Source organism: Nyctereutes procyonoides, unplaced genomic scaffold (genome assembly GCF_905146905.1).
Source record: "Nyctereutes procyonoides isolate TBG_1078 unplaced genomic scaffold, NYPRO_anot_genome, whole genome shotgun sequence".
In the NCBI taxonomy this organism is placed as follows: Eukaryota; Metazoa; Chordata; class Mammalia; order Carnivora; family Canidae; genus Nyctereutes; species Nyctereutes procyonoides.
The window spans coordinates 1,429,462-1,454,229 of record NW_026575158.1 but is presented as its reverse complement, the minus strand read 5'-3'; the positions used below and the strand labels follow the sequence as shown (position 1 = coordinate 1,454,229).

The 24,768-nt window shown below is 38.3% G+C and overlaps 1 protein-coding gene across 1 annotated transcript in view; it reads right to left on the bottom strand.

The window, feature by feature from the left end:
* Window positions 1-22,760: 22,760 nt before the first annotated feature.
* ROBO1 (roundabout guidance receptor 1) overlaps window positions 22,761-24,768 on the bottom strand; it is a 409,328-nt gene continuing 407,320 nt past the window's right edge. Inside the window, exon 30 of the mRNA XM_055313849.1 lies at window positions 22,761-24,453. Within this exon, the coding sequence (XP_055169824.1) occupies window positions 24,439-24,453 (15 nt within the window). The 3' untranslated portion in view covers window positions 22,761-24,438. The remainder of the gene's footprint in view (window positions 24,454-24,768) is intronic.

The following is a 24,768-nucleotide window of genomic DNA, read 5'->3' as shown; positions in this document are numbered from 1 at the left end:
AGGAAATAGTACCCATTCTACTAAAGCTGTTCCAAAGGATAGAAAGGGACGAAATACTTTCAAACTCGTTTTATGAGGCCAGCATCACCTTAATTCCAAAACCAGACAAAGACCCCACCAAAAAGGAGAATTACAGGCCAATATCCCTGATGAACACAGATGCAAAAATTCTCAAGAGGATACTAGCCAATAGGATCCAACAGTACAATAAGAAGACTATTCACCACGACCAAGTGTGATTTATCCATGGGATGCAAGGGTGGTTCAACACGTGTTAAACAATCAACATGATAGATCACATCAACAAGAGAGAAAACAAGAACCATATGATCCTCTCAGTAGATGCAGAGAAAGCATTTGTCAAAATACAGCATCCATTCCTGATCAAAACTCTTCAGAGTGTATGGATAGAAGGAACATTCCTCAGCATTTTAAAGGCATCTATGAAAAGCCCACAGCAAATATCATTCTCAATGGGGAAACACTGGGAGAATTTCCCCTAAGATTAGGAACACAACAGGGATATCCACTCTCACCACTGCTATTCAACAAAGTACTAGAAGTCCTAGCCTCAGCAATCAGACAACAAAAAGAAATAAAAGGCATTCAAATTGGCAAAGAAGAAGTCAAACTCTTCCTCTTTGCAGATGCCAGGATACTGTACACAGAAAGCCCAAAAGGGGATCCCTGGGTGGGTCAGCAGTTTAGTGCCTGCCTTTGGCCCAGGGCGCCAAAGCCCAAAAGACTCCACCCCAAAATTGCTAGAACTCATCCAGCAATTCAGCAGTGTGGCAGTATACAGAATCAATGCCCAGAAATCAGTGGCATTTCTATACACTATCGATGAGACTGAAGAAAAAGAAATTAAGGAGTCAATCCCATTTATGATTGCATCCAAAAGCATAAGATATCTAGGAATAAGCCTAACCAAAGAGGTAAAGGATCTATACCCTAAAAACTACAGAATACTTCTGAAGGAAATTGAGAAAGACACAAAGAGATGGAAAAATATTCCATGGTCATGGATTGGAAGAATATTGTGAAAATGACTATGCTACCCAAGACAATTTACACGTTCAATGCAATCCCATCAAAATACCATGGGCTTTCTTCAGAGAGTTGGAACAAATAATCTCAATATTTGTGTGGAATCAGAAAAGACCCAGAATAGCCAGGCGAATATTGAAAAAGAAAATCAGAGCCAGGGGCATCACAATGCCAGATTTCAAGCTGTACTACAAAGCTGTGATCATCAAGACAGTGTGGTACTGGCACAAAAACAGACAGAGATCAATGGAACAGAATAGAGAACCCAGAAATGGCCCCTCAACTCTATGGTCAACTAATATTCAACAAAGCAGGAAAAACTATCCCCTGGAAAAAGGACAATCGCTTCAATAAATGGTGCAGGGATAATTGGACAGCCACACGCAGAATGAAACTGGACCATTCTCTTGCACCATACACAAAGATAAATTCAAAATGGATGAGAGATCTAAATATGAGACAAGAATTCATCAAAATCCTTGAGGAGAACATAGGCAACACCCTTTTTGAACTTGGCCACAGCAACTTCTTGCAAGATACATCTATGAAGGCAAGGGAAACAAAAGCAAAAATGAACGATTTGGACTTAATCAAGATAAAAAGCTTCTGCACAGCAAAAGAAACAGTGAACAAAACTAAAAGACAACCTACAGAATGAGAGAGATATTTGCAAATGACATATCAGATAAAGGGCTAGAATCCAAGATCTATAAAGAACTTCTTTACTCAACACCCAAGAAACAAACAATCCAATCGTGAAATGGGCAGAAAACATGAACAGAAATTTCACCAAAGAAGACCTACACATGGCCAGCAAGCACATGAGAAAATGCTCCACATCACTTGCCATCAGGGAAATACAAATCAACATTTTTCTTTTTTTTTATTTTATTTATTCATAATAGACAGAGAGAGTGGGAGGCAGAGACACAGGAGGAGGGAGAAGCAGGCTCCATGCGGGGAGCCCGACACGGGACTCAATCCCGGGACTCTAGGATCGCGCCCTGGGCCAAAGGCAGGCACTAAACCGCTGAGCCACCCAGGGATCCCCGGGAAATACAAATCAAAACCACAATGAGATCCCACCTCACACCGGTGAGAATGGTGAAAATGAACAAGACAGGAAACAACAAATGTTGGAGAGGATGTGCAAAAAGGGGAACCCTCTTGCACTGTTGCTGGGAATATAAACTGATGCAGCCACTCTGGAAAACTGTGTGGAGGATCCTCAAAGAGTTAAAAATAGAGTTACCCCATGGCCCAGCAATTGCACTGCTGGGATTTACCCCAAAGATACAGATGCAGTAAAACGCCAGGACACTTCTACCCCAATGTTCATAGCAGCAATGTCCACGATAGCCAAACTGTAGAAGGAGTCTTGGTGTCCATCAACAGATGAATGGATAAAGAAGATGTGGTCTATATATCCAACGGAATACTACTCAGCTGTTAGAAACGACAAATACCCACCATTTGCTTCGACGTGGATGGAACTGGAGGGTATAATGCTGAGTGAAGTATGTCAATTGGAGAAGGACAATCATTATATGGTCACTCATTTGGGGAATAAAAAAACATGAATGGGATTATAGGGGAAAGGAGAGAAAATGAGTGGGAAAAATCAGAGCGGGTAAAGAACATGAGAGACTCCTAACTCTGGGAAATGAACAAGGGATAGTGGAAAGGGAGGTGGGTGGGGGGATGGGGTGACTGGGTGATGGGCACTGAGGGGGGCAATTGACGGGATGAGTACTGGGTGTTATACTATATGTTGGCAAATCGAACTCCAATAAAAAAATATACCAAAAAAAGATGTTAAAAAAATAAAAAACCCCTGCTCTGAGTGCCTGTATGGCTCAGTCTGCTAACTGTCTGCCTTTGGCTCAGGTCATGATCCGGAGTTTCCTAGGATAAATCCCACATCAGGCTTTCTGCTCAGTGAGGAGTCTGCTTCTCCCTCTCCCCTTCCCTCTTCTCATGATCTCTCTCATTCTCCCCCTCAAATAAATAAAGTAAAATTAAAAAAAAATAAAATAAAGTAAAATAAAATAAAATAAAATAAATCCCTGCCCTCAAGGAGTATACCTCTAGTTGAATGTGAGAACCACATAATCTATCCCCACCCACAATTTGGAACTACTTACCTTCCACAGAGCTATTGCCTACATTATGATTTTACCATTCCATTGTCTTCATTAGTAAAACTTCACTATTCGGAGACTCTCATTCAAGTAAATTTATTGTTCATTAGAAGAACTTTCCCAAAAGATCCATCAACTCTATTAAGAAAAACCAACAGTTTACCCTCTAAAACTCTTTGATCTTCTTAAAAGCTACACTGTGCTTTATCTACCAAACTTAAACTGCTATATCAAGATCTTTATCCAAATCTAATGAAGCCTACACACACCCACCGCCTGACCCTAAACTGGGCTTCAGAATTGCCATAAATCCAAACTTGCTTTCCTCCTCCAAGATGCTCTAGACTCTTTCAATGTGGTGTTTTCTCTTATCACAGTAAATAACAAATTTGGCTTGCTTTATCAACAGGCTGTGTTGGTGATATTGAGGGAACTATCATCCAAAGGAGAGTAGATGAAAACTATCTCTGCTGGTGCTGTTTTTCATATAGCATGATGACTAACCAAAAATGAGGGAGGAGATTCTGAAGCAAAGGATGGAGGGGGCTGCAGATCAATAAGCAATGGGAAAGTAGTAGGGGTGAGACAGGAGATAGGTGATATGGAGGCAGAGGAGTAGATTGTTATGAGTCATTACAAGAACTTGGGCTTTTACTCTGAGTTTGGAAGGCATGTGAGGCTTTTGAGCAGAGTAGTGATATATCTGACTCCACATTAAAGCAGGATTACAGTGGCTGCTGGCTGGGGAGCAGGTCAGGTACAAGGGCGAAAGTCAAAGCAGGAAGACCAATAGGAAGGCACTTGCAATAATATAGAAACAATAATTGAGAAACAAAAGTAGCTAGATTAGACAGGTAGGGTTGGATAGTGGTGGAGATAGAAAAGAAGAGGTCAGTGCCCAGAAATATTTTAAAGATAAAGCAGATAGAATTTCCTGACAATATACTTGTATTTGAAAGACAGAGGGGTTATGGGCTTTGGCAATTCTTACTTACAGGCCAAGTGGGATGAGGATAGAATTTGCATTAGATTTTACAACATGGTGGTGATCATTGGTGGTGATGAAGGCACTATCTCTTTGTTACTGACTCTAAGCTCATTCTGCTCCTGCATTATAGGACAATAAATTTAGAGTCAAGATGTTGGAACAAGGAAGGGGACTTCATTCAGAAAGCCGGCAAACTGAGTAGACGGCAGACTATTGTCCCAAATAACCATCTCCTTGAGCTTGAGATTTGAGTTTCTTTTCTGATAAGACAAGGTGGGAAGGGGTTGGAGTCAAAAGGTGGCTGACATCTGTAGACATCTGAGGAAGATCATGAAACTTCTTTGTCCTTAGTTGATCTTTATGTAGAGGAACCTGGTCATTTCATTCCTGTAAATCTTTTTTCATGTTTGAATATAGTTGATACACAACGTTACATTAGTTTCAAATGTACACCTTAGTGATGTGACAAGTCTATACATTATGCCACCACAAGTATAGCTACCATCTGTCCTCTTATATCACTATTACCGTATCATTGACTATAATCTTTACGCTGTGCCTTTTATTCCTGTGACGTATTAATTCTATAACTGGAAGCCTGCAACTCCCTCTCCTCTTCAATCACTTTGCCCAAAACCCCAGTCTCCTCCCCTCTGTAAATCTTAACCATAGCATAGTCATTTTTGTGCACGCTTTCTTATTTCCTCAGGTGAAATAGGTTTCGGGTAAAAAGCAGTTTTTGCAAATCTTAAAGTTGTAACATGCCTATGTACAGGGGTAAGCAGAAATGTCTAAGTAGGAACAAAAACGGCAGTGGCAATCTGATGAATTTTTCTGGTTTGTAGTTCAGCTGTCTCTGGTGATCCTCTTGAGTGGCCCACAGAGCAATAGGCTTGAAGACTGTCTATTCATGAGCTACTGGGGCAATTTCTCTCAAGTTTATCTCAAGTTATCTAGCTTAGGCAAACAATAACATTTCAAAGACAATCAGAATTAGAATCTAACATCCACAAAGGTGTGTTACTGAAATATAATGTTTCTCTCTAAAGTCATTCTCATTTCTGTCAAAGATAGCCAAATTAAGACTGATTTGTTCATAAAATAAGTCCAATTATTAACAAACTTGGCCTAATTTCTTACAGAAGCACAGTAAGAATAGTTATTGACTACACTGGTTTTTAAAATCTGCTTTGCTGAAACTTTCTACAAGAAATTTCAGATTGAATTTTTAATAGCCTCTCTAAGCCAGAAGCCAAGCCAAAAACAGTTGACATCAGATTTGCCTGTGATACCTATAGATTTGGGTGAATTCCTCTCTTCTCAAGGTTCCCAAAATATCTTGAGGTTCCTATACCTGCCAGGAAATAATAATATTATTTTTAGAGATTTTATTTATTTATTTATTCATTCATTCATTCATTCATTCATTCATTCATGAGAGACACACAGAGAGAGGCAGTGACATAGGCAGAGGGAGAAGCAGGCTCCCTGCAGGGAGCCTGATGCGGGACTCAATCCTAAGACCCCCAGGATCACAACCTGAGACAAAGGCAGATGCTCAACCACTGAGCCACCCAGGCGTCCCTAGGAAGTAACATTCTTTACTCACCTGGTAAGCTTGATGGGAACTCTGTAAGCAAGGTATCAGGCCAACATCTCCAAGGGGAATACTGGGTCCACAGTCAACCTTAATTCCTTAGAGTTGTCCAGTTATAACTGAGTCTATGCATATCTTACTCAAATATGACATCCCAGTCAAAATCTTAATCATATAACCAATGGTTTCGACAGTGTCCTGTTACAAGAAGAACAGGTTCATTTTAAACTTAATGCAAATATTTTTAATTACCATGAAAAGAAAGAATACTCACTAAGAGTTTCTGAATTCTGGAGGATTTGGGTAGGAAGAAAAGATAAATGTTTCAATTTGTTTACAAAGAAATATTTTATCAAATTTCTGTAAGTCATAGATATCTTAAGAGAAACAGTTTCCTAAAATCAGGCAGAGCAAACATGAGAGAACCAGCATCGTCTTAAACAAGAGTCATAAAAATTTTAATCTTTTTTTTTCTCAATTCAGTTAGTCCCATGTTACTAATTCTTGTTCTGTTTCAATGTAGTTTTTCCATTAGTTCTAGAAATAGTTTAGCTTTATGATCTTAAAGATATCAGAAGCTTATATTTGTCAGACGTTCTTTTCATGAATTCCCCTTGAAACTAAATATATTTGCAAGAGCATCTGACTGAAACAATAATTGTAAATGACAAAAGCCTCAAAAATCACCATGGTCAAAAACCTGATGAGAGTTCATCATAATGTAGTTGACAAGGAAATTTGGTTATTTTTGTGACACACAACATTTCAATAATCAGAATTACATGTGATGACATTATATCAGGACATAATAAAAGGTGAGGAATTTTACATAATTTCTGGAACAGCTATTGCATTTACCCATACAATATAGCCTAAGAAGGTTTATCATCCTTTGTTTGACAATGCTTCCCATGTAACTTAACATACAAAATAAACAGGCCTAATTAGTCAAAAAGACTTCATTCAAAATTTGAATTTTGGGGAGGTTAAAAACTGTGGAAGGTCCTAAAGCACATGCCTACATAGGATTACAAATTATTATAAAATTTAATATTTAATTGTTCCTTTCACCAAGGGGGAAATTAGAGATTCAACAATACATATATAATTGTTAGCAAAACTTAGCTCTTCTAATATTGATAAGTTTTTAATTTCTTAAGTAATCAAAGGCCTGATGAAGACAACATAGAAACTTTATTTTTCTGGGCAGATAAAGGGAAAAAAACCTTGTTTACAATTTCCTTTCAAGAGCAGAGCAACAATCCAAGAAAAATTTGTCCTTTTAACATAGAGAAAAACCAAATTCCAATCTTAACACCAGTGTACTTTTCAAACTTATTCATTACAATCTTAGTTGTGACCATGCATAAAATTCTTTTCCAAAGAACATCATGAACCTTCATAAGCCATCTACAACTTTGTTTCATTCAGATTTTGTTATAAGTTTCCCCTTTCTAACCAACCAGTCTCATTTTAGCAGAAAATTACTTTCTTTTCCATCAACAAAGTTATTCTCAATACTTGTATCTTTCTTATTTATCTCCTATTTCCTATGTGCAGAGTTGTTTTCCTTATCATTTTTAGCTGTCTCAATTACATTTAACACAATTTTGACTTTTAGAAACTTTAATCTACTAGTTAAAACTAGGTAGTAACCAATTGTGAACTATTACACCAAAATTCTTTATAGCGTGGCAAATTTGTATTTCATAATTTCTAGAAACATGTATTTTTTTCATAGCACAACTTCAATAAAGCATAAGATAGCAGATCCGAATTTATCTTTAGTTTTTCTGTAATGAGAAGCCAGAAGCAGATAGACCTTTGTTTAGTAATTAAGGTCTCAGTATTTTACCTTATTCATAAAAAATTTGGATATTCAATAAATATAACCCAATTGATCATTTATCTTCCACCATCATTTTAAATCTGCTTTGCTGACAAAATGCAACAGAGAGAAGAGGAGCTTCTTTGACCATTAGTAAAAGTCGGTGGAGTAAAAGTCTCATATTTAATTCTGATAATTCTAAAGACACGTGTATTGTAATTAAACTAACAACCTTGAATTAGCTTTAACAGTAAATGTATTGTACCTGTGTCCAGTAAAAATTCAAATAGTTCCCCATTTTCAATTTTACTCGGGGCTCCTGTGGGGAAATCTAAAGTGGGTGGCTTAAGTTCAGGGGAGCCCCGCCCCCCCATGTTGATCTGGGAGGTGATTCCATTTGAACCTCATGAGAAGGTGCCCCAACAGATTGGGGTGCTTTTTGCTCCTGGAGAGTGAGGGCAGGAGGAGCAGGAGCCAAGGGCTTTTTCCTCAGGTTGCCTTTCAGCCCTCTGTACCATTTATTCAAAATATGGCCTGGGGGACTTTCTGTGGGAACAGCAGGAGTCTTCCCTATCTGTCTAGGCAAAAATTCAGAAAAAACATAGAAGAAACAAAATTATAACTAAATGAAGCCCAGAGTACCTCTGTTGGCATTTGTTCTTCCCCAAAGGTCAGAATTTCACGGACTGGACCAAGTGGCTTCCGAGTCTCGGGTCTGTCCCTACAGGTCGGAGCTTCAGGGACCCGAGCAAGTATCAAGCCACGGGAGCCGAGCCAAAGCCGCTACTGGGAGGCAACCCAGGAATCACTGGCATTTGTGGGGAGAACAGTAAAAGCCCGGTTTCCAAATATCTCCCTTTAATAAATAAATAAAAACTATATACAGAGAGAGAGAGAGGCAGAGACACAGGCAGAGGGAGAAGCAGGCTCCATGCAGGGAGCCCGACGTGGGACTCGATCCCGGGACCCCAGGATCATGCCCTGGGCCGCAGGCAGGGGCTAAACCGCTGAGCCACCAGGGATCCCCCAGTATCTCCCTTTTACAAAATGATGGTAACACGGTGGATTGCGTCCAAAGATACCAAAGCTGCAGCAGCCAAGACAGCAGAGGCTCACGGATTGGAAGAGGCCAACCTGCGTCCCTGCTCCGCATCTGCCCCCAGACACCTGCAGACAACGGGCTCCCCGGCGAGGAAAGCGGGGCGGAGGCGGGGCGAGCTCCGGGTCTCTCCCGCGCAGGCGTCGACCCGCAGCGCTGGGGCTCCTGGCCCCGGTGGCAGCGCGGCCCCGCCCGGCGGGAAGTGAACCCGGGAGCCTGGGCCGGGCCGGGCGCGCGGTTCCCCCGAAGCCTCCTGCCGGCGCCCGCCGCTCGCGCCGGGCTGCTCCCTGCCTGGCCCGCCAGCAGGTCCGGAGGCTAGAGCGTGGGGCAAAGGAGGGCCCGTTGGGAAAGCCAGCAGCCCAAGGAGAGGGCCTCCCGCCCGAGGTCCGAGCTGCTAGGCTGTTAAGAGGACCGTGCGAGGAGGGGCTTGCAGCCAACGGGGGGCGGACCTCTGCGGACCCCTGGGGAAGGTCTTGCGACTTCTTGGTCCTTGGACCTGGACCTGCCGTGCCTGTGAGCCTGAAACACGGCCCAGTCATTCCTGCACACACTTCCTCCTCTCCTTGGTGAGGTACATCTGGGTATAAAGCAATTTCTGCAAGTCTGAGCTGTCCCACGCCTACGCGCAGGGCTAAGCAGAAGTTCCTAAGCCTCGGGTCACAGCAGCAAGGGAGATAGAAGCAATACGGAGTTCGCTGTGCTAAGTTTCTCGCTGGTGCAATTTGGCCAAACTTGAATCAGATTCTCTGAGTCCTCTTTCTGACCAGGCCCCTGACCTCCAGATGGGTCCGTGGCCCTTCTAGTCCACTTTTAACAAGAATTCTGCTGCTTGGGGTTGGTGAAAGTCACTGACCGTTCCTTTACAGCTGATCAATTCCTCATCCTTCACCCTGGAAATCCTGTCACCCTCATCTGCCTTCAACAAAATCCTTCAAATCTGTTTGGCTAGAATCCCTCCAGCTGTTTCCTTTTAGTGATTTTCCACCCACTGACCGCCCACTCTGATACTTGACTATAAATCCCCACTTGTTTTTATTGGTAGCAGACAGATTCAACCTCTTTCTCCTATTACAAGACCCCGCTGTAATCATCCCCCTGAATAAAATCTGTCCTATCATCTTGAACATGTGTCAGAATAATTTTTCTTCAACAACAACAACAAAAAATTCTTCAACAGTGACTTGGGCAAGAGCTGTTTCAGGTGGTAAATTTATCTCTAACTTGATTCAGGTGGTAGATTTATCTCAACTTGATTGAAGTGGCTTCAAGATATAATGATTGGGGGTAAATTGGAGAAGGCAAATACAACTTCTAAGGGAATCAGAGAACTGAGGCAGTGGAGGGAGATATGGATCCTAGAGAAAGAATCAAGGATGACGATATTATAACGATTTTAAGATTGTCCTATAGAAAAGAAATTATTATGAAGAAAGGAAAGGAGAAAAACTGCTGGATTAATTTCCTTGAGAAAGGAAAAAGGAAAAATATGCCCTTCCCAAGAAAGGATGGGTTCTCGAGGACAAGCGACTGGCTTTACATTTTGACACGCACAATTTACGGGACTGAAAACAAATAGATACTAATGTAAATATGTTGGTAGTTGGTAAAGTGTGGGAAAAATGCTTTTCTGATTTTTTTCTTAATGAAACAAGTGAGATCATTAGCCTTGGTCTCATCCTTGGGAAGGATGAGCTAGAGGTTTGGGAAGGTAGACACTTGTGTGAATGTGAAAGGGTGAGGGTCCATTTGAGTAGGTATTACTGACCTCTTATCTGACGTAGCAGAAACTAGGTCTTTGCTCTTTCCTGCCCTGAGGGTTAATAAGCTTAAATATTGTTAAATATTGTTTCTACCCTTCCCAAGTTTCTTCAAAAGCATGACAGGTAATTTTTTTTTGTTTTTTTTTTCTTCCAGCTTCACAGAAATGTGTTATTCATCACCTAGAACAGTGGATGTCTATTTATTCTACACTGACGTAATTAAGGACCCACTCTAAAGAGCAGACCCAGAATAAAGAATTTTCTCTTGAATGTCTTTTTGTTACTGCCTGTAGCGAATACGGTTCCAATTCAATTCAACTTATATAACGTATGTATTTTCTGAGGACTTCTTTTATGCTTGGCTTTGTTCTGGGCACTGTGAACAAAGCAATAATCCTTGCCTTCAAGGAGGTTTGTTTTTGGTGGACTGCATATGATTAACAAAGAGAATCCCAAAGGGATAATTCTCTGAAGAAAAATATGGTGTGAAAGGAGAAAAAGAGTATGGTGGATGAAGTGTAATTTTAAATAAGGTGGTCATAAAGCTCTTATGTAGAAAGCAAAGACGTGAAGTAAGGGAGTGAGTCGTGAGGATAGCTAGGAGAGAGCATCCATCCATCTCAGGGACTATCAAATGCAAGTATCCAGAGGTAGGCATCTGCCAGATTTATTCTTAGGGCACTCAGGAGGCTATGTGACTAGAGACCAATTGCAGGTAAATGGAAGTAAGGGGGAGGAGAGCTTAAATTGCATTGTTTTCTAACTATGCATGGGACAACCCAGGGAAGCTTTGAAAGCAAGGAATGATGATCAAAACAGAATTTTAAAAGAATCACTATGGCCACGATACTGACAGTTCATGTTCCCTCACAATAGAAGGTCATCAGTTAGTTGTTTCGTTTTTTTTTTTTTTTTTTTGTAGATTAAAATAGCTCCAGACAAAAGTATAATAATAAAGGAAAACAAGATCCTTGATAACTTGGAAAATCTGGACTGGAGATGTTGGTTCAACCACTAAATGTTCTTGGAAGTAAGCCATTTTTAGGTCAACATGTTACTAATTCTGGAATCTCCATGAAATGCAGTAAAAAATAAAATAAAATAAAAAATCTCTTTCCTTAATACTGAACATCATAGTGATTGTGTTTGGGATAGTTCCTGGAAGGTAGACCAGGATGCAGGCTTCTAGTACAGAACCGGGAACTTCAATCAAACTTCTGCCAAGGTCCAAGGCCACAGCACCCTGAATGCTCCATTCCATTCTGAAATCAGAAAAAAAAAAAAAGATTAGACCAGCAGACCTGAACAGAAGCCCTCCTCATAATGTCCGGTGCTGTCAGTTTTGACCACTTTCCAAGGCCCTTTGGCAGCTGTCTTTCTCTTTCTTCTGTTTCTACAAATGTTTGTATGGGCCCCTCCGCATACCACCTCTATATCTACGCAACACACAGATGTGTCATCCTCACCTGCCTCGCCCCTTGAGAGAATACTCTATGATCTCACTAATATTTGGAATTTAAAACGACAGCAGCAACAAAAGCTCATAGATGCAGAGAACAGATTGGTGATTGCCAGAGGGGTGCGGGTGGAGGGCACAGAATAGGTGAAGGTGGTCAAAGGGTACAAACTTCTAGTTACAAAACAAGTCATGAGGTAGTGACTATAATTAATAATACCATGTTGCGTATTTGAGAGTTGGCTAGGAGACTAGATCTTAAAAGTTCTTATCACAAGAAAAAAATTGTGACTATATATATGGGGGGATGCATGTTAACTAGACTTATTGTGGGGATCATTTTGCTGTATATACAAACATCCAATCACGTTGTACACCTGAAATTATTATAATGCCATATGTCAATTATATCTCAAATTTTTTAAATGCCCTATTTCCTTGACACTGAATATGAGAATGTGGCACGTTTTTGGTGGGTTCCTATAAGGGCTGAAACACCTGATAGCACATAAACAACTATGCAGGACTATTACAAAACTGATACCATATGCCAAGAATAAATGGTGATATTAAATTCCTCAGGTTCCTATTTTCTCTCTTGGAATTTTATGCTTGACTAAACGCCCTGTTAACTAAGTAATCTCCTGTAACTCTTAGATATTTTAGGTGGTAAAAGACTAGAAATTCAACTACCTGCAAGGGGACAGGGTCCTTGAGAAGCCAATTGGGAAAAATACTGAAATATATCTGTATTTTAAATTGGTAATGCAGTAAATTCAGGCGATGCATTATAATGCATTTCATTATTCCATCAAAGTTATACTTTTGTATATACAAAGCATTAAAATAAAGATATTGAAATATCAGGAATAAATAGATAAAAGCAGGAGCTTAGTATAAGACTTATTATAGTTAACTATAGAGGAAAGGACTTTAGTCTGTATTTGAGTCCTAGACTACATTTATGACCTTGGGCAAGCCATAACCACCATGACCTTCCGTTATCTCATATGCAAACTAATATATTTGCTGTTGTGGTTCAGATCATATCTTAAAACATACTTGAAAATATTTCAAAATTTCATAAAAGTTGTAAAGAAAGAGGAAAATACTCCCCACGTTGTTAACTTAATATTTTCTCTGTTAAGCCTTTATCCCTACTACTTGGAATTAAATGGATATATTTTCTATTTGTGTTTATTTCCCTTACTTTGATGAAGTTACAAATAAGGAGTAAACAAAAAGATTACAAGGAGGAAGAGAAAGCAAGAGGAAAGATGATTGCTATAATCTAAGTGATCAGAGAAAGCAAATGATTCAGGTCCTGCTTATTAGCAGAACTGTGGCCTGAACTTTAGAATTTCCTTCAATAATCTCTCCAGCTTCTCTGGCACATGCAGTCAAAGGAAAAGAATCATCACATTTCTGGTGTATAATGTAAAACCTGAGAACCAGTGACTTGATGTGATGTTAGGGGCAGCAGATTCTTCACAGCTGGAATATGTACAACGAGGATCATTAAGGGTGATGCCAGATGTATACCGCAATGGTTTTGTTTACAATCATTCTATTTCAAAAACATCATCTTTCCCTCTCAAAACATATGCTGTTGCTTAAATGCTTGGCAACTCCCCTGGTTTTCAGATTTTCTTTCTTCCTGTTTCGAAGTATATGGATTTCCTATTTACTAAAGACATTTAAGCTCTTCTAGTTATATACTGCGACGTAACAAACCACCTCAAACGTACTGGCATAAAGTAACATCGATTTTATGATGCTCACGGGTTCTGTGGGTCAGAAATTCAAAGCACAGCTGGGAGGGCTTGTCTTGGGATGTCTTCACAGCTGCTCCATGAAATCTACGGGTCTTGCCTGGGAAGTTATGAGTGGCTAGGGGTGACTCAAATGGCTGAGGGTTGGAATCATCAGACTCCCATGACAGGCACTAAAGCTGGGCTCAGTTGAGACTACTGACCCACACAAGACCTTTCTAGGTGGCTAGGCTTTTTACAGCATAGCAATTGGATTCCAAGAGTGAGCTTCTGCAGAGCAAATGTTCAAAGAACCAAGAGGATGCTGCTTGGATTTTAATGATTTTACCGCAGAAGTCAATAAGCCTATTTCCTGGTTGAAGCAGTCACAGTCTTACCGTGATACAAGGGGATGGGTTATCAACTTTGTGTCCTGCTGAGAAGAATGTCAAAAAATTTGTAGTCCTTTTAAAAAATTACCACATAAACTATGTATGAGAGCTAAAGATAGAAAGCAGACTAATTGCTAAATGTATGAGTAAGAATGTGTGTGTGTGTGTGTTATTCATTTTTGGGTATGTTCCATCACCCATTCTCTTCAACAAACAATCCATATATTTCAGGGGTAACAGATTGATATACTCCAGCAGAAGACCTGATAAATCCAAAGGAGTCCAGGCTTAAGTTAAACAGTACGTGGTATTTCTCTAAATATAGGATTGGTCCTGGAAAGAGCATGTGTAACAATTTGGATCTCTGGGATGCATTTTTATTTTTATTTTTTTTAAGATTTTATTTATTTATTCATGAGAGACACAGAAAGAGAGAGAGGCAGAGACATAGGCAGAGGGAAAAGCAGGCTCCATGCAGGAAGCCTGACATGGGACTCAATCCCGGGTCTCCAGGATCAGGCCCTGGGCTGAAGGTGGCACTAAACCGCTGAGCCACCCGACCTGCCCCTCTGGGATGCATTTTTAAAGAGTCTTGTGTTTTCCTGCTTTTGTCTCATGGCCTCTGAATATTATCACGTGTGGTGTGAGGCTGGCCTGTTATGGCCATCTTGATAACAGCTGGAGAGAGAAAGCAACGTGTGGGATAGAGCAGAGCAAAGAGATTTAAAGACAAATGGAATCAGAGCCTCGATTGAATAATATCTGCTTGTGCTTTTTTCAGTTCCATTACACCATAAATTTATTTTATTGTCTATCCACATTGAGTTGGATTTTATGTGTTTTATGTATATAAACTGTGTTCAGAAGCATCATCACTGATGCTCCATGTGAAATTAAATATAAAACATTTTAACTTCAAATCCTTTTAATATTTATCAGTTGATTCTTTCATATTTTTATTGATTGATTCTTTAAGTTTGTGTGATTCCAGTGTTATTTTAGTAGGAGAATGATAGAAACTGGCCAGAACAAAACAAAACAAAATAAATAATCCAAATCACATTTTTTAAAAACGTAATCAAGAATTTAAATAAAATCCTTAAAAAGGGGGTGGGGGGCAGCCCAGGTGGCTCTGGGGTTTAGTGCTGCCTTCAGCCCAGGGTGTGATCCTGGAGACCCGGGATCGAGTCCCATGTTGGGCTCCCTGCATGGAGCCTGCTTCTCCCTCTGCCTGTGTCTCTGCTTCTCTCTCTCTCAATCTGTGTCTCTCATGAATAAATAAATAAATAAAATATTAAAAAAGAAACATAATCAAGAATTTGTCTTTAGGGTTGACCTAAATATATTTTAATTTTAAACATATTCAATACTTTTTTAAGTAGAAGAGTATGATTTTGAGAGAACCCAAGTTCTATATATTACAAATGAATTGACGACTTCCTTCAGAGCCTTTTATAATTTAGACAAAATATGTCAATTCCTGTTAGAGTTTTAACAAACTCTTTTATTTTTATTTGCTACAGTATGAATATTTGTGTTCCCCTAAAAGCTGCATGTTGAAACCTAAACCCCAGTGAGATGGTATTAAGAGGTGGGGCTTCAGGAGGCCATTAGGTCATAAGGGTGGAACCTCACAAATGGGATTAATTTCCTTGTAAAAAAGACCTCAGAGAGCAACCTTTCCTCTTCTGCCCTTTGACTGAGTACTCAGTGTAAAGATGGTTGTCTAAGACCCAAGAAGCAGGGTCTCATCAGACATGCAATCTGCAGGTGCCTTGTTCTTGAACTTTGTAGACTTCAGAACTGTGAGAAATAAATTCCTGTTGCTTATAAGCCACCACATTCAAGGTATTTGTATTAAGCAAGCGAAAAGGACTAAGACACTGTGTAAATACTTCTATTACACGGTTCGCACTTGACCGTGTCTGCCTCTCATTGTATTGTGAGCACTTCCAGAGTTTGTCTATGTTCTAAGCACAGAATAGATGCTCAGTAGACTGCTGAATCAATGAATGAATGCCTTGGTTGAAAGCAGGATAGGGAGTTTGAGTAAAAGTTTATAAGCTTGAATAAAAGTTTAAAAGTTAATCAAATGCTTTTGATGACCTTGCAGAGGGTGATTAAGATTTTTAGGATAGTCCAGTGGTCACATTTTTGGCACCATATTATATAGCAAGATAAGAAATCAAGTTTATTCAAAATTATTGTTTAATTATGCACAGTTGAAACATGTGAAGTTTAATTAACAATCGTTGATAGTAAATCATCCAGATAAAATATATTAGCTTCTGAATATATGCTAATCCTATGCATAGGTATATTATTAGTCTAAGTAATTTATTATTTTTCTTGACTTATCTTTCCCTAAAGCATTCAAGTATTCAAAATGGTAAGGTATTACTTAGTATAAATGTCATAGCCTGTTTTAAAAAGACAGGTTAAGAAAAATGTTAAAACCTCTCCAAAAGATCCCTCTTCCCCATAGAGAGGCAGAAGTGGGAGCAACAGGATTTCTGGGTTAGACAAAGAAATTAAAAATTCTGACTTAGCAAACAATTTGTATGACCTTGAGCAGCTTCTCAAGTCCTTTTCTGATAAGACAAAGGTATGCATACTTAGAAGTTTAATCAAATTGTTAAAACTCCTTTAAAAAAAGATTTTATTTATTCATTTGAGACAGATAGATGATAGATGATAGATGGATGGATAGATGAATAGATAGATAGATAGATGATAGATAGATGATAGAGAGAACATGAGCAGGGTGAGAAGCAGAGGCAGAGGGAGAAGCAGACTCCCCAGTGAGTAGGGAACCTGACTCGAGGCTCAGGGCTCAATCTTAGGACCTGGAGATCCTGACCTGAGCTGAAGGCAGATGCCCAACTGATGGAGCCACCCAGGTGTCCCTAAAACTAATATTGAAAATGTTAATGTGGGATTCCATGTATATGCATATATGTACATACATATATATGTAAAATTATTATGCTTTGGAAATTATGTTTTAATTGCTTATTTTAAAAAGTGGTCTCTGGCAGCCCTGGTGGCTCAGCGGTTTAGCGCTGCCTTCAGCCCAGGGTGTGATCTTGGAGACCCGGGAGTCCTACATCAGGCTCCCTGCATGGAGCCTGCTTCACCCTCTGCCTTTCTCTCTCTCTCTCTCTCTCTCTCTCTCTCTCTGTGTTTCTCATGAATAAATAAAAGCTTTAAAAAAAAAAGTGGTCTCTGGAAATCTAAGCAATATTTTAAGATTTGTATACTCCAGATAAAAGAACTTTTATTTTTTTATTTAAGATTTTTAAGTATCCTCTGCACTCAACATGAGGCTCAAACCCACAGCCCTAAGATCAAAAGTCACACCCTCTGTCAACTGAGCCAGCCAGATGCCCTTAAAGATAATGGAGCTTTTAAATATTTGGTGGCAACAGCATGTTTGGCATCCATTGATTCATCCTTCATTCCCAATGCAGACCCCATTTTTTCCCGTTTCAGTTACAGTTGAAGTACCACTTAATTATTGTGGATACTTTTCTTTTGTAGGCACTATAAAACTTAATGCTCTGCTAGAAAATCCATGATTGTAGTTATTCTAATGACCCCACTTATGCCTCACTATTTCCATACTCGTTTTGCTTTGGTGTTGTTTCAATGCTGATAGTATAAACATTTTCAAGATATGTTAATTAGCAGTTAAACTCAACACATATAGTACCAACAATTGATAATTGGTAAGAATTCCACCAATATGGTGGTAATATGAATACCCATGACTAATTTCATACATGCACAGTGTAAGAAAATTTATCTTAAATTTGAAAAAGGTAATTTGATGATTGCTTGATTTTTGATACCATACTAAAGCATCTCCCAATAATCCCACTTGTAGTATGTGGCTTTGAGAACGCTGTTGTGTCAGGCAATTCCCTTCAAGATCAGACTTACCTCATTCTGGCACCTTCCCATTTCAGACACCTGCCATAGGCATGTCCACTTTCTGCCTCAGGGTCTTCTACTCTCACTTGGTCTGCTCACCAAGGCTTGAGAGATAACCCCCAGCCCCCACCCTACCACTGCCCCACCAGCAGTTTGCAACCAATGGGGAAGTAGGAGTAAACTGATAATGTTCCAGGCACCTGTCCTTTGGGGAAGGATTGGGGAGGTATTCTACAGGTTTCTTGGAGCCAGTAGAGTCCTCACTAGAGGAACCTTCACCAACTTTACATTACCTATGCTGAGATTTTTTTCCCATTCCCCTCACGCTCCCAAACCCACTTCCTGGGATTACCTCCCAAATAAATTGCACCATATCTTTGTTTCATATTCTGCCACTGGAGAAACAAGACCAAGTCACTCTTTGACCCTTATCTGGTTCTTTTGGGGGAATGCAAATTATCAAAGTACATTTTTGACTAATATTGCAAATGGTAAAGGTACAGATTTTATGTAGCTCTGAAGCCTAGTGATTATTTAACCTAAAGAGAAAGATAGATATCGTGATCCTCTAGGTCAACAGAAATATTAACATTTACTTGACTTGCCCTGTAGTAAGTTAACTAACTTAGCAATCATATTTAAGTTCCTTCCACAACTGTTCTTCAAATGCTCTTTATCTTTCTTCTGTTTCCCTTGTTGGTGAGGTAAATAAAATTTGATAAATACTTCCTTTTTGTATGAGATCTGTTTTTTTTATAGCAATCAAAACTACATTGTGACTATTGCCTGGCTGATTGCAAAACACGGCCAACTCAAAGGTTCACTGCAGTTTGAGGTATATTACAATGAAACATATACTTGATTTGTTAAGGTAGTGGTTTTCAAGGTTTTTTTTTTCTTTTTCTAAACTTAAAATTACCTGAGATTGTCTCCAAAATGCAAATTATTAGGCCTTGCCTCCTAAGATTCTGATTTAGCAGGATCAGAACAGGAATCAGGAGTTCATATTTATAACCAGAAGACAGGTATTCATGGACATCATCAATTTGAGAAACAGGCTTAGAGCTTCTGGAGAACAATTATCTTTGAAAATATTTTTTTTAAATATTCATTTTTGTCCTCTCCCTCACTAGCATTCAAAACAAGGAATAAGGGAAAGAGAAAGACAAACTTTCTAAACTAATGGCACCTATAATGCTAATTACTCTAGTTTGTTCTTAAGAATGACAAGAAATTTTAAGAATGAAGATTTATCTACTATTTGAAAAATAAAGCAACGTTTGTTTTCTCATACAACCTCATACATCTGTAAAAAAAGGTTGAGGATTTGGTTAAAAATCAACTTGCTAACTCAAAATAACTTTATGTATTTGTATTCCTCATGTGAGTAAAATCTTTTATTTTTAAGCCCAAGATCTGGCATTTCTTACATTTCATTTCCATATAGTCTACATTTATGTTCATTGTGTATTAATTTGTTTAAGCCACTAAATTCAGCATGTTACAGTGGACACACATGGGTGCTAAGCAGACAACTCAGTTTTGGCATAGTTGTCACTTGTTCTTGTAGTTTTATCTGAATATTTCATTTTTTTGTCATTCCATAAAAATGAAATAAAAATTAAAAGGATGAAAATGATATATGGGATATAATGATATATTGGGGTAGAGGTGGCAGTCATTTGGTGTGTTACAGACAAAATCCGACATTAATGAGCAGACACTGGACTTTATAGTTTGAGTGTGTTCACAGATGGTAAAGAATCTTCTATCAATACCAAAATGAGAACCAAGTTTAGGGATCCAAAAACAAAAGGTCCTTAAGGCTCTTGATTAGGAGTCCTGCTACAAACTCTATGAAACTTTATGAAAAGAAAAAGGTCAATTCCTGTATTTTTCTAGAAGAAAATCCTTAAGACTTTTTAACACTAAAGTGATCTTTATACTCTCATGCTCAATATTTAGTTTGGTCTGGTGCTAACTCCCTGTTTTTTACATTTTTCTTTTAAATTACTGCTAAATTCTCTTGAAATAAACTGATAAAACTAGAATTTGAGAAAAGATATTTCTATTTTTAAAGAGTAGCTTGTTTTTAATGTTTAATTATATTCTTTTGTAGCAAGATCGTAAATTGGAGTATCAACAGACACTGCACCTGCTACAGACTATTTCCCCCTTTCTATCTCACTTCCCATTTCCAGCAGATGAGAGGGCTTTCTATGTACACTGCCCTCAGATAGTTACCAGAGAAATGCAAAGGAATGGTTACCATAGAATAGCAATTCAACACTCCCTTTGGGGTTTCAAAATAGATTTTTGAAATCTGTAGCAGAATGAAGGCTGAGTTGCAAGAGCTAAGGTCTTGCAAACCAAAGACTTGGCATGCAATTTACATGAGTCTTTCTCTTCCCTCTTTTCTGTCTCTTTCTCTCCTCCTCCTTTCCCTCCTCCTTTATCTCACTGGGAAGAGAGAATGAAACATGAGATGAGAGAATTAGATATGGCGAATGTGTCACTTAGGTTTCTGATTCCTGTGCCTTCTCATTTTCTGGTCAAGTAGAGTTTTATGATTCTGAAAGTACAGCACCACTTTCCAGTTCAAAATCAGAGTGGGAGGAGGCACTGCTCAATAAATATTTAGCATTTACTATGTACTTTGCATATATGAATTCATTTAACCCAAACAACCTTGTAAAGTAGATATTCTTAATATCACCACTCAAAGATTAAGACAGATTCACTAAATAATTTCCCCATGGCTACAGAGCTAATAATTTGTGGAGTCAGGATTCAAGCATAGGTGGTCAGGATCCAGAACCAAAGCTTATTTCCTTTAAATATCAGATGTAGCCACCACCCCCTCCCACAACCTATACACAACCTAAATGGTAAGCAGCTAAAGAGACACAGTAGTATATTGTGAGGCCCAAGGAAGGGACCTCACACCTAAGTCTCCTGAGCTTCAGCATAGCATGGAAGAGCATATAAAAGACCCACTCCCTGCTCCCTACACCCAACCTACATCAAAGGGCTTAGAAGTATTAGGAAGAGTGTCAATGACTAAGGGACATTGAGGTAGAGAAAATGAAGAAGTAGCGTAAAAGTTCTGAGAAATGATGGGCATTGGAAACTTGGGCACCAGCAAAAATGTCAAAAGTCTCTACTGTCACCCCTCCCCACCACCACACATACTTTCTAAACAAGAAGAGCCTCTGGAATCTAGATGTTACCCTGTAGAGAGGGTAGGGAAGAGAAGATCCAGACGTTATATCTGGAATGACCAGGAAGTCAGAAATGATTGAGTTCATCTAGAAGAAAATGATATTTTCTGCCACTAAGTGGGATGGTAGCCAAAATACAGTAAATACAGTTATTTTGAACTCAAGCAGCATGCTTGCACACTTGAATTGTGAAATATGTACTGAAAACACCACATCACCACCCATTATATGGCCCTCAAGAATCCAAAAGCAAGGAAACAACAACAACAACAACAACAAAACACCAAGAATTTATTCCACCATCAGGAATTTCACAGTGAATTTACTCACCGGAAATAGAATCACCCCCATCCTTTTACCACACTTATGCCTTGATATGTTTTTAACTCTTTGCAAGGTTTTAGGAACAAACTACATGTGAAAAGTGAGGATAGAATGTGTGCAATGAATTTCAGTCTATCAATACATTACCTTATATTGTTGGGGGGGGGCAGTTTACAGAGTCCATGTCATATACATTAACTCACTAAATCATGACAACAGCTCCATGAGGTAGGCATTATTGAATTCACAGGTGAAGAACCTGAGACTCAGAGGTTAAGTAACATGTTAATGGAAACAGAGCTTGTGACAAAACCAGGACTCAAACCTAGACCCTCTGATACAAATAATTTGTATGAATATCACATGATATAAATAAATAGAGACTAATTTATAGTCATCTCAACAAGGGAAGATTAAAATTAGGCCATTAAACACATCTCTCCAATGTTTCCCATGAAATAGTTGGGAACTGACTTCTTGACCTTTGGACCTAAGTAGATGCTGGTGATTACTTCATTTTTGTAAAATTAAACTTCAAAATACATCTTCCTTCTTTTCTTTGCCCCAGTTTTTCAAACTGTGATCAACACAAAATTTAACTATATATATATGTGTATATATATAGTCACATACATTATGATATATATATATATATATATATCATAGGAAAAAAACCTTTATTGATTTTATTGCTCATCTCATCTATGCAAAGTTAATACTAGAATATGCTAATCTTAATCTAATAAACAATGTTCAACCTAGTATATGATAGGTATAGAGTTGTTAAAATTTCACATGAATTTGTAAACAAGAAAGCAGAAAGTTACTAATAAATATTTTGGGTAATATAATTTTCTTACTGATGGAATGTAAGTGGCACAAACTTCACAAATTAGATTTATCATAGTTGAATCCTAACTATTTCAGAAATAGGTTAACTGAAATTCAGATACATATAAATGTTTTAGCACAACGTTAATATTAAAATGGTATTCTATGATAAATAACTTTTAGGTTTGATTGATCTTGTATCTTTAATATCCATGGAATAAAATGAGAATTTTTCCTTATAAGTAAACCCTTGGTTGTTCAGAAAACAGAATTTTCACTCATCTGATTATATAGTTAGTGGTGAAATGTTAAGACAGCACAACTTTGTGATTAAATGGAATAAATTTGATCACACAATGAAAAAAAAAAGAAATCAACACAAGAAAGAATGATGTATTTGAGAACATTTTTAATAAATAATGTGACAAAATTACTTTTCTGATTATTGGTTTTCAGTATGCAAAATTATGGCTAAAAATAAGAGGTTTCTTACATGAACATAATGAAAACATTAATCACATGGATTGTTCCCTTAGTACTGCACACCCTTTCTATATAACTTTCAAATTATCTAAGTGAACACATTTAGTTTTTGGTGAACACCAGCTTTTTTTTTTTTTTTTTTTTTTGTGGTTCAGTTTTGTTTGGCTTTGTTTTCCAGTGGGGTCAGGCCTGATACCTGTGTATGAATTAATGTACTTTTTTTTTTTCCTCAAATAGCACCAATTATTAAGTCAATGAAATTCCTATAACAACAAAAAAAGCATCATAAAAATCTACAGTCAGAGGGCATCATTTGGCAATTCAAAGCAAGTAATGCCTCTCTTTGAGCTTATAAGAAAATCTTATAAGTTTTAACATTGGCCACAACAAACTTAAACCTTTTTTTCTTTCAGTCCAGAAAAAGCAAGAACCATTGGGTTCATGGCCCACAATAAAGTACGCACGTTACTTCACCATCTGTCATCATTCAAATATTCCAAATACAAACATAGAGCATGAACAAAACAGGTTAAAAACGCTTCTCAACATTTTTTTTTCAATAAGACAAAAAAGGTTAATAGTTACAATGGTTTACAAATAAAGTTTAGTGATTGTGCTTTTAAAACCAAAAAAAAAAAAAAAAAGATTAAAAACAGTGCATTACAAAAACAAAAATCAAACTTCCTTAAGTGGCACTTCTGAAAGTTGAACTGACACTACCAGAAGAAATTTAGGCCAGTTAAGATAGGGATGTCCTTATTCAATTGGTCATTAAAAACATCCATTTGTTTGTAATATGCATTTACAATTGCATTTGATTGAAAAATAGAACAAGGTTTTTTGCTAGGCTTACTTATGACAATGACTAGACAACCAGAAGATCCAACTGGCTTACCCCTACTTATCCAAAAGTATATTTCCAAGAAGAGTATACTTCAATGGTTGAAATGAAGACAAAATAAAGTACCACCAGGGGTTGCAAAGAGCATATATTTACAATGTTTCTACCCCATTCAAATTGATTTGTGGTTGTTCTGCCTTTGTTATGTTTTATTTTCTCCCAGCAGAGGGTGGTATGAAAGACTGATTTTAAAATCATGTTAAAATGAAGTATGTTTTAATTTGCATTAGCAGTTGGTAATAGAAAGATTATATCTTGAGAGCCCTTGGCATGAGGTTGATTAATCAATTTCGAATCTTTGATCAATACTTTGCTATAAATTGGCTTGGTATGTAAGCAGTGCAATGCCATATCTCAGGGGCAAAATGCAAAAGAAGTGTGTTGTTCTCTCTTGCTGGCTGATGACTGAAGCAAGAAGTCAAATACTTCCCTTGCTGGAAGTAAGGTGTAATGGTTTGTTCCAACAGTGAGGGGAATAAGGGAGTTCTTCAAGGGATAAGGATCAAACAACAACAATAAAACTCCAATAAAATTTTTAAAAATGGTATTCTAATAAGAGGAATAAAAATGACAATTTTTACACTCTGATTGCACTGAACATTTTATCTGGCGTCATGTGTCATCAGACATGAGGCGTCTTGAGTGATAATTTTCACATTAGATCTCATAAGCCTCTCTGGTTGTCTTCAGCTTTCAGTTTCCTGTAAGAGAAAAGTGTTTGTTAAATTTGAAAATAAACCTTAGAGTAGAGTTTTATAGTTATGTTGATTTACATATTTTCAACTGTATAGTTTGTGTTTCTTCATTCATTCCCCGGCATAGGTTAGGAGGTGCTCATGACAACTCATTTATTTGTCTTTAGTTGGTTTTGATAGAAAATCCAGGGTGCTGGGTGGCTCAGCTGGTTAAGGGTCTGCCTTCAGCTCAGGTCATGATCTCAGGGCCCTGAGGTCAAGCCCTGCATCAGGCTCCCTGCTCAGCTGGGAGTCTGCTTCTGCTTCTCCCTCTCACTCTGC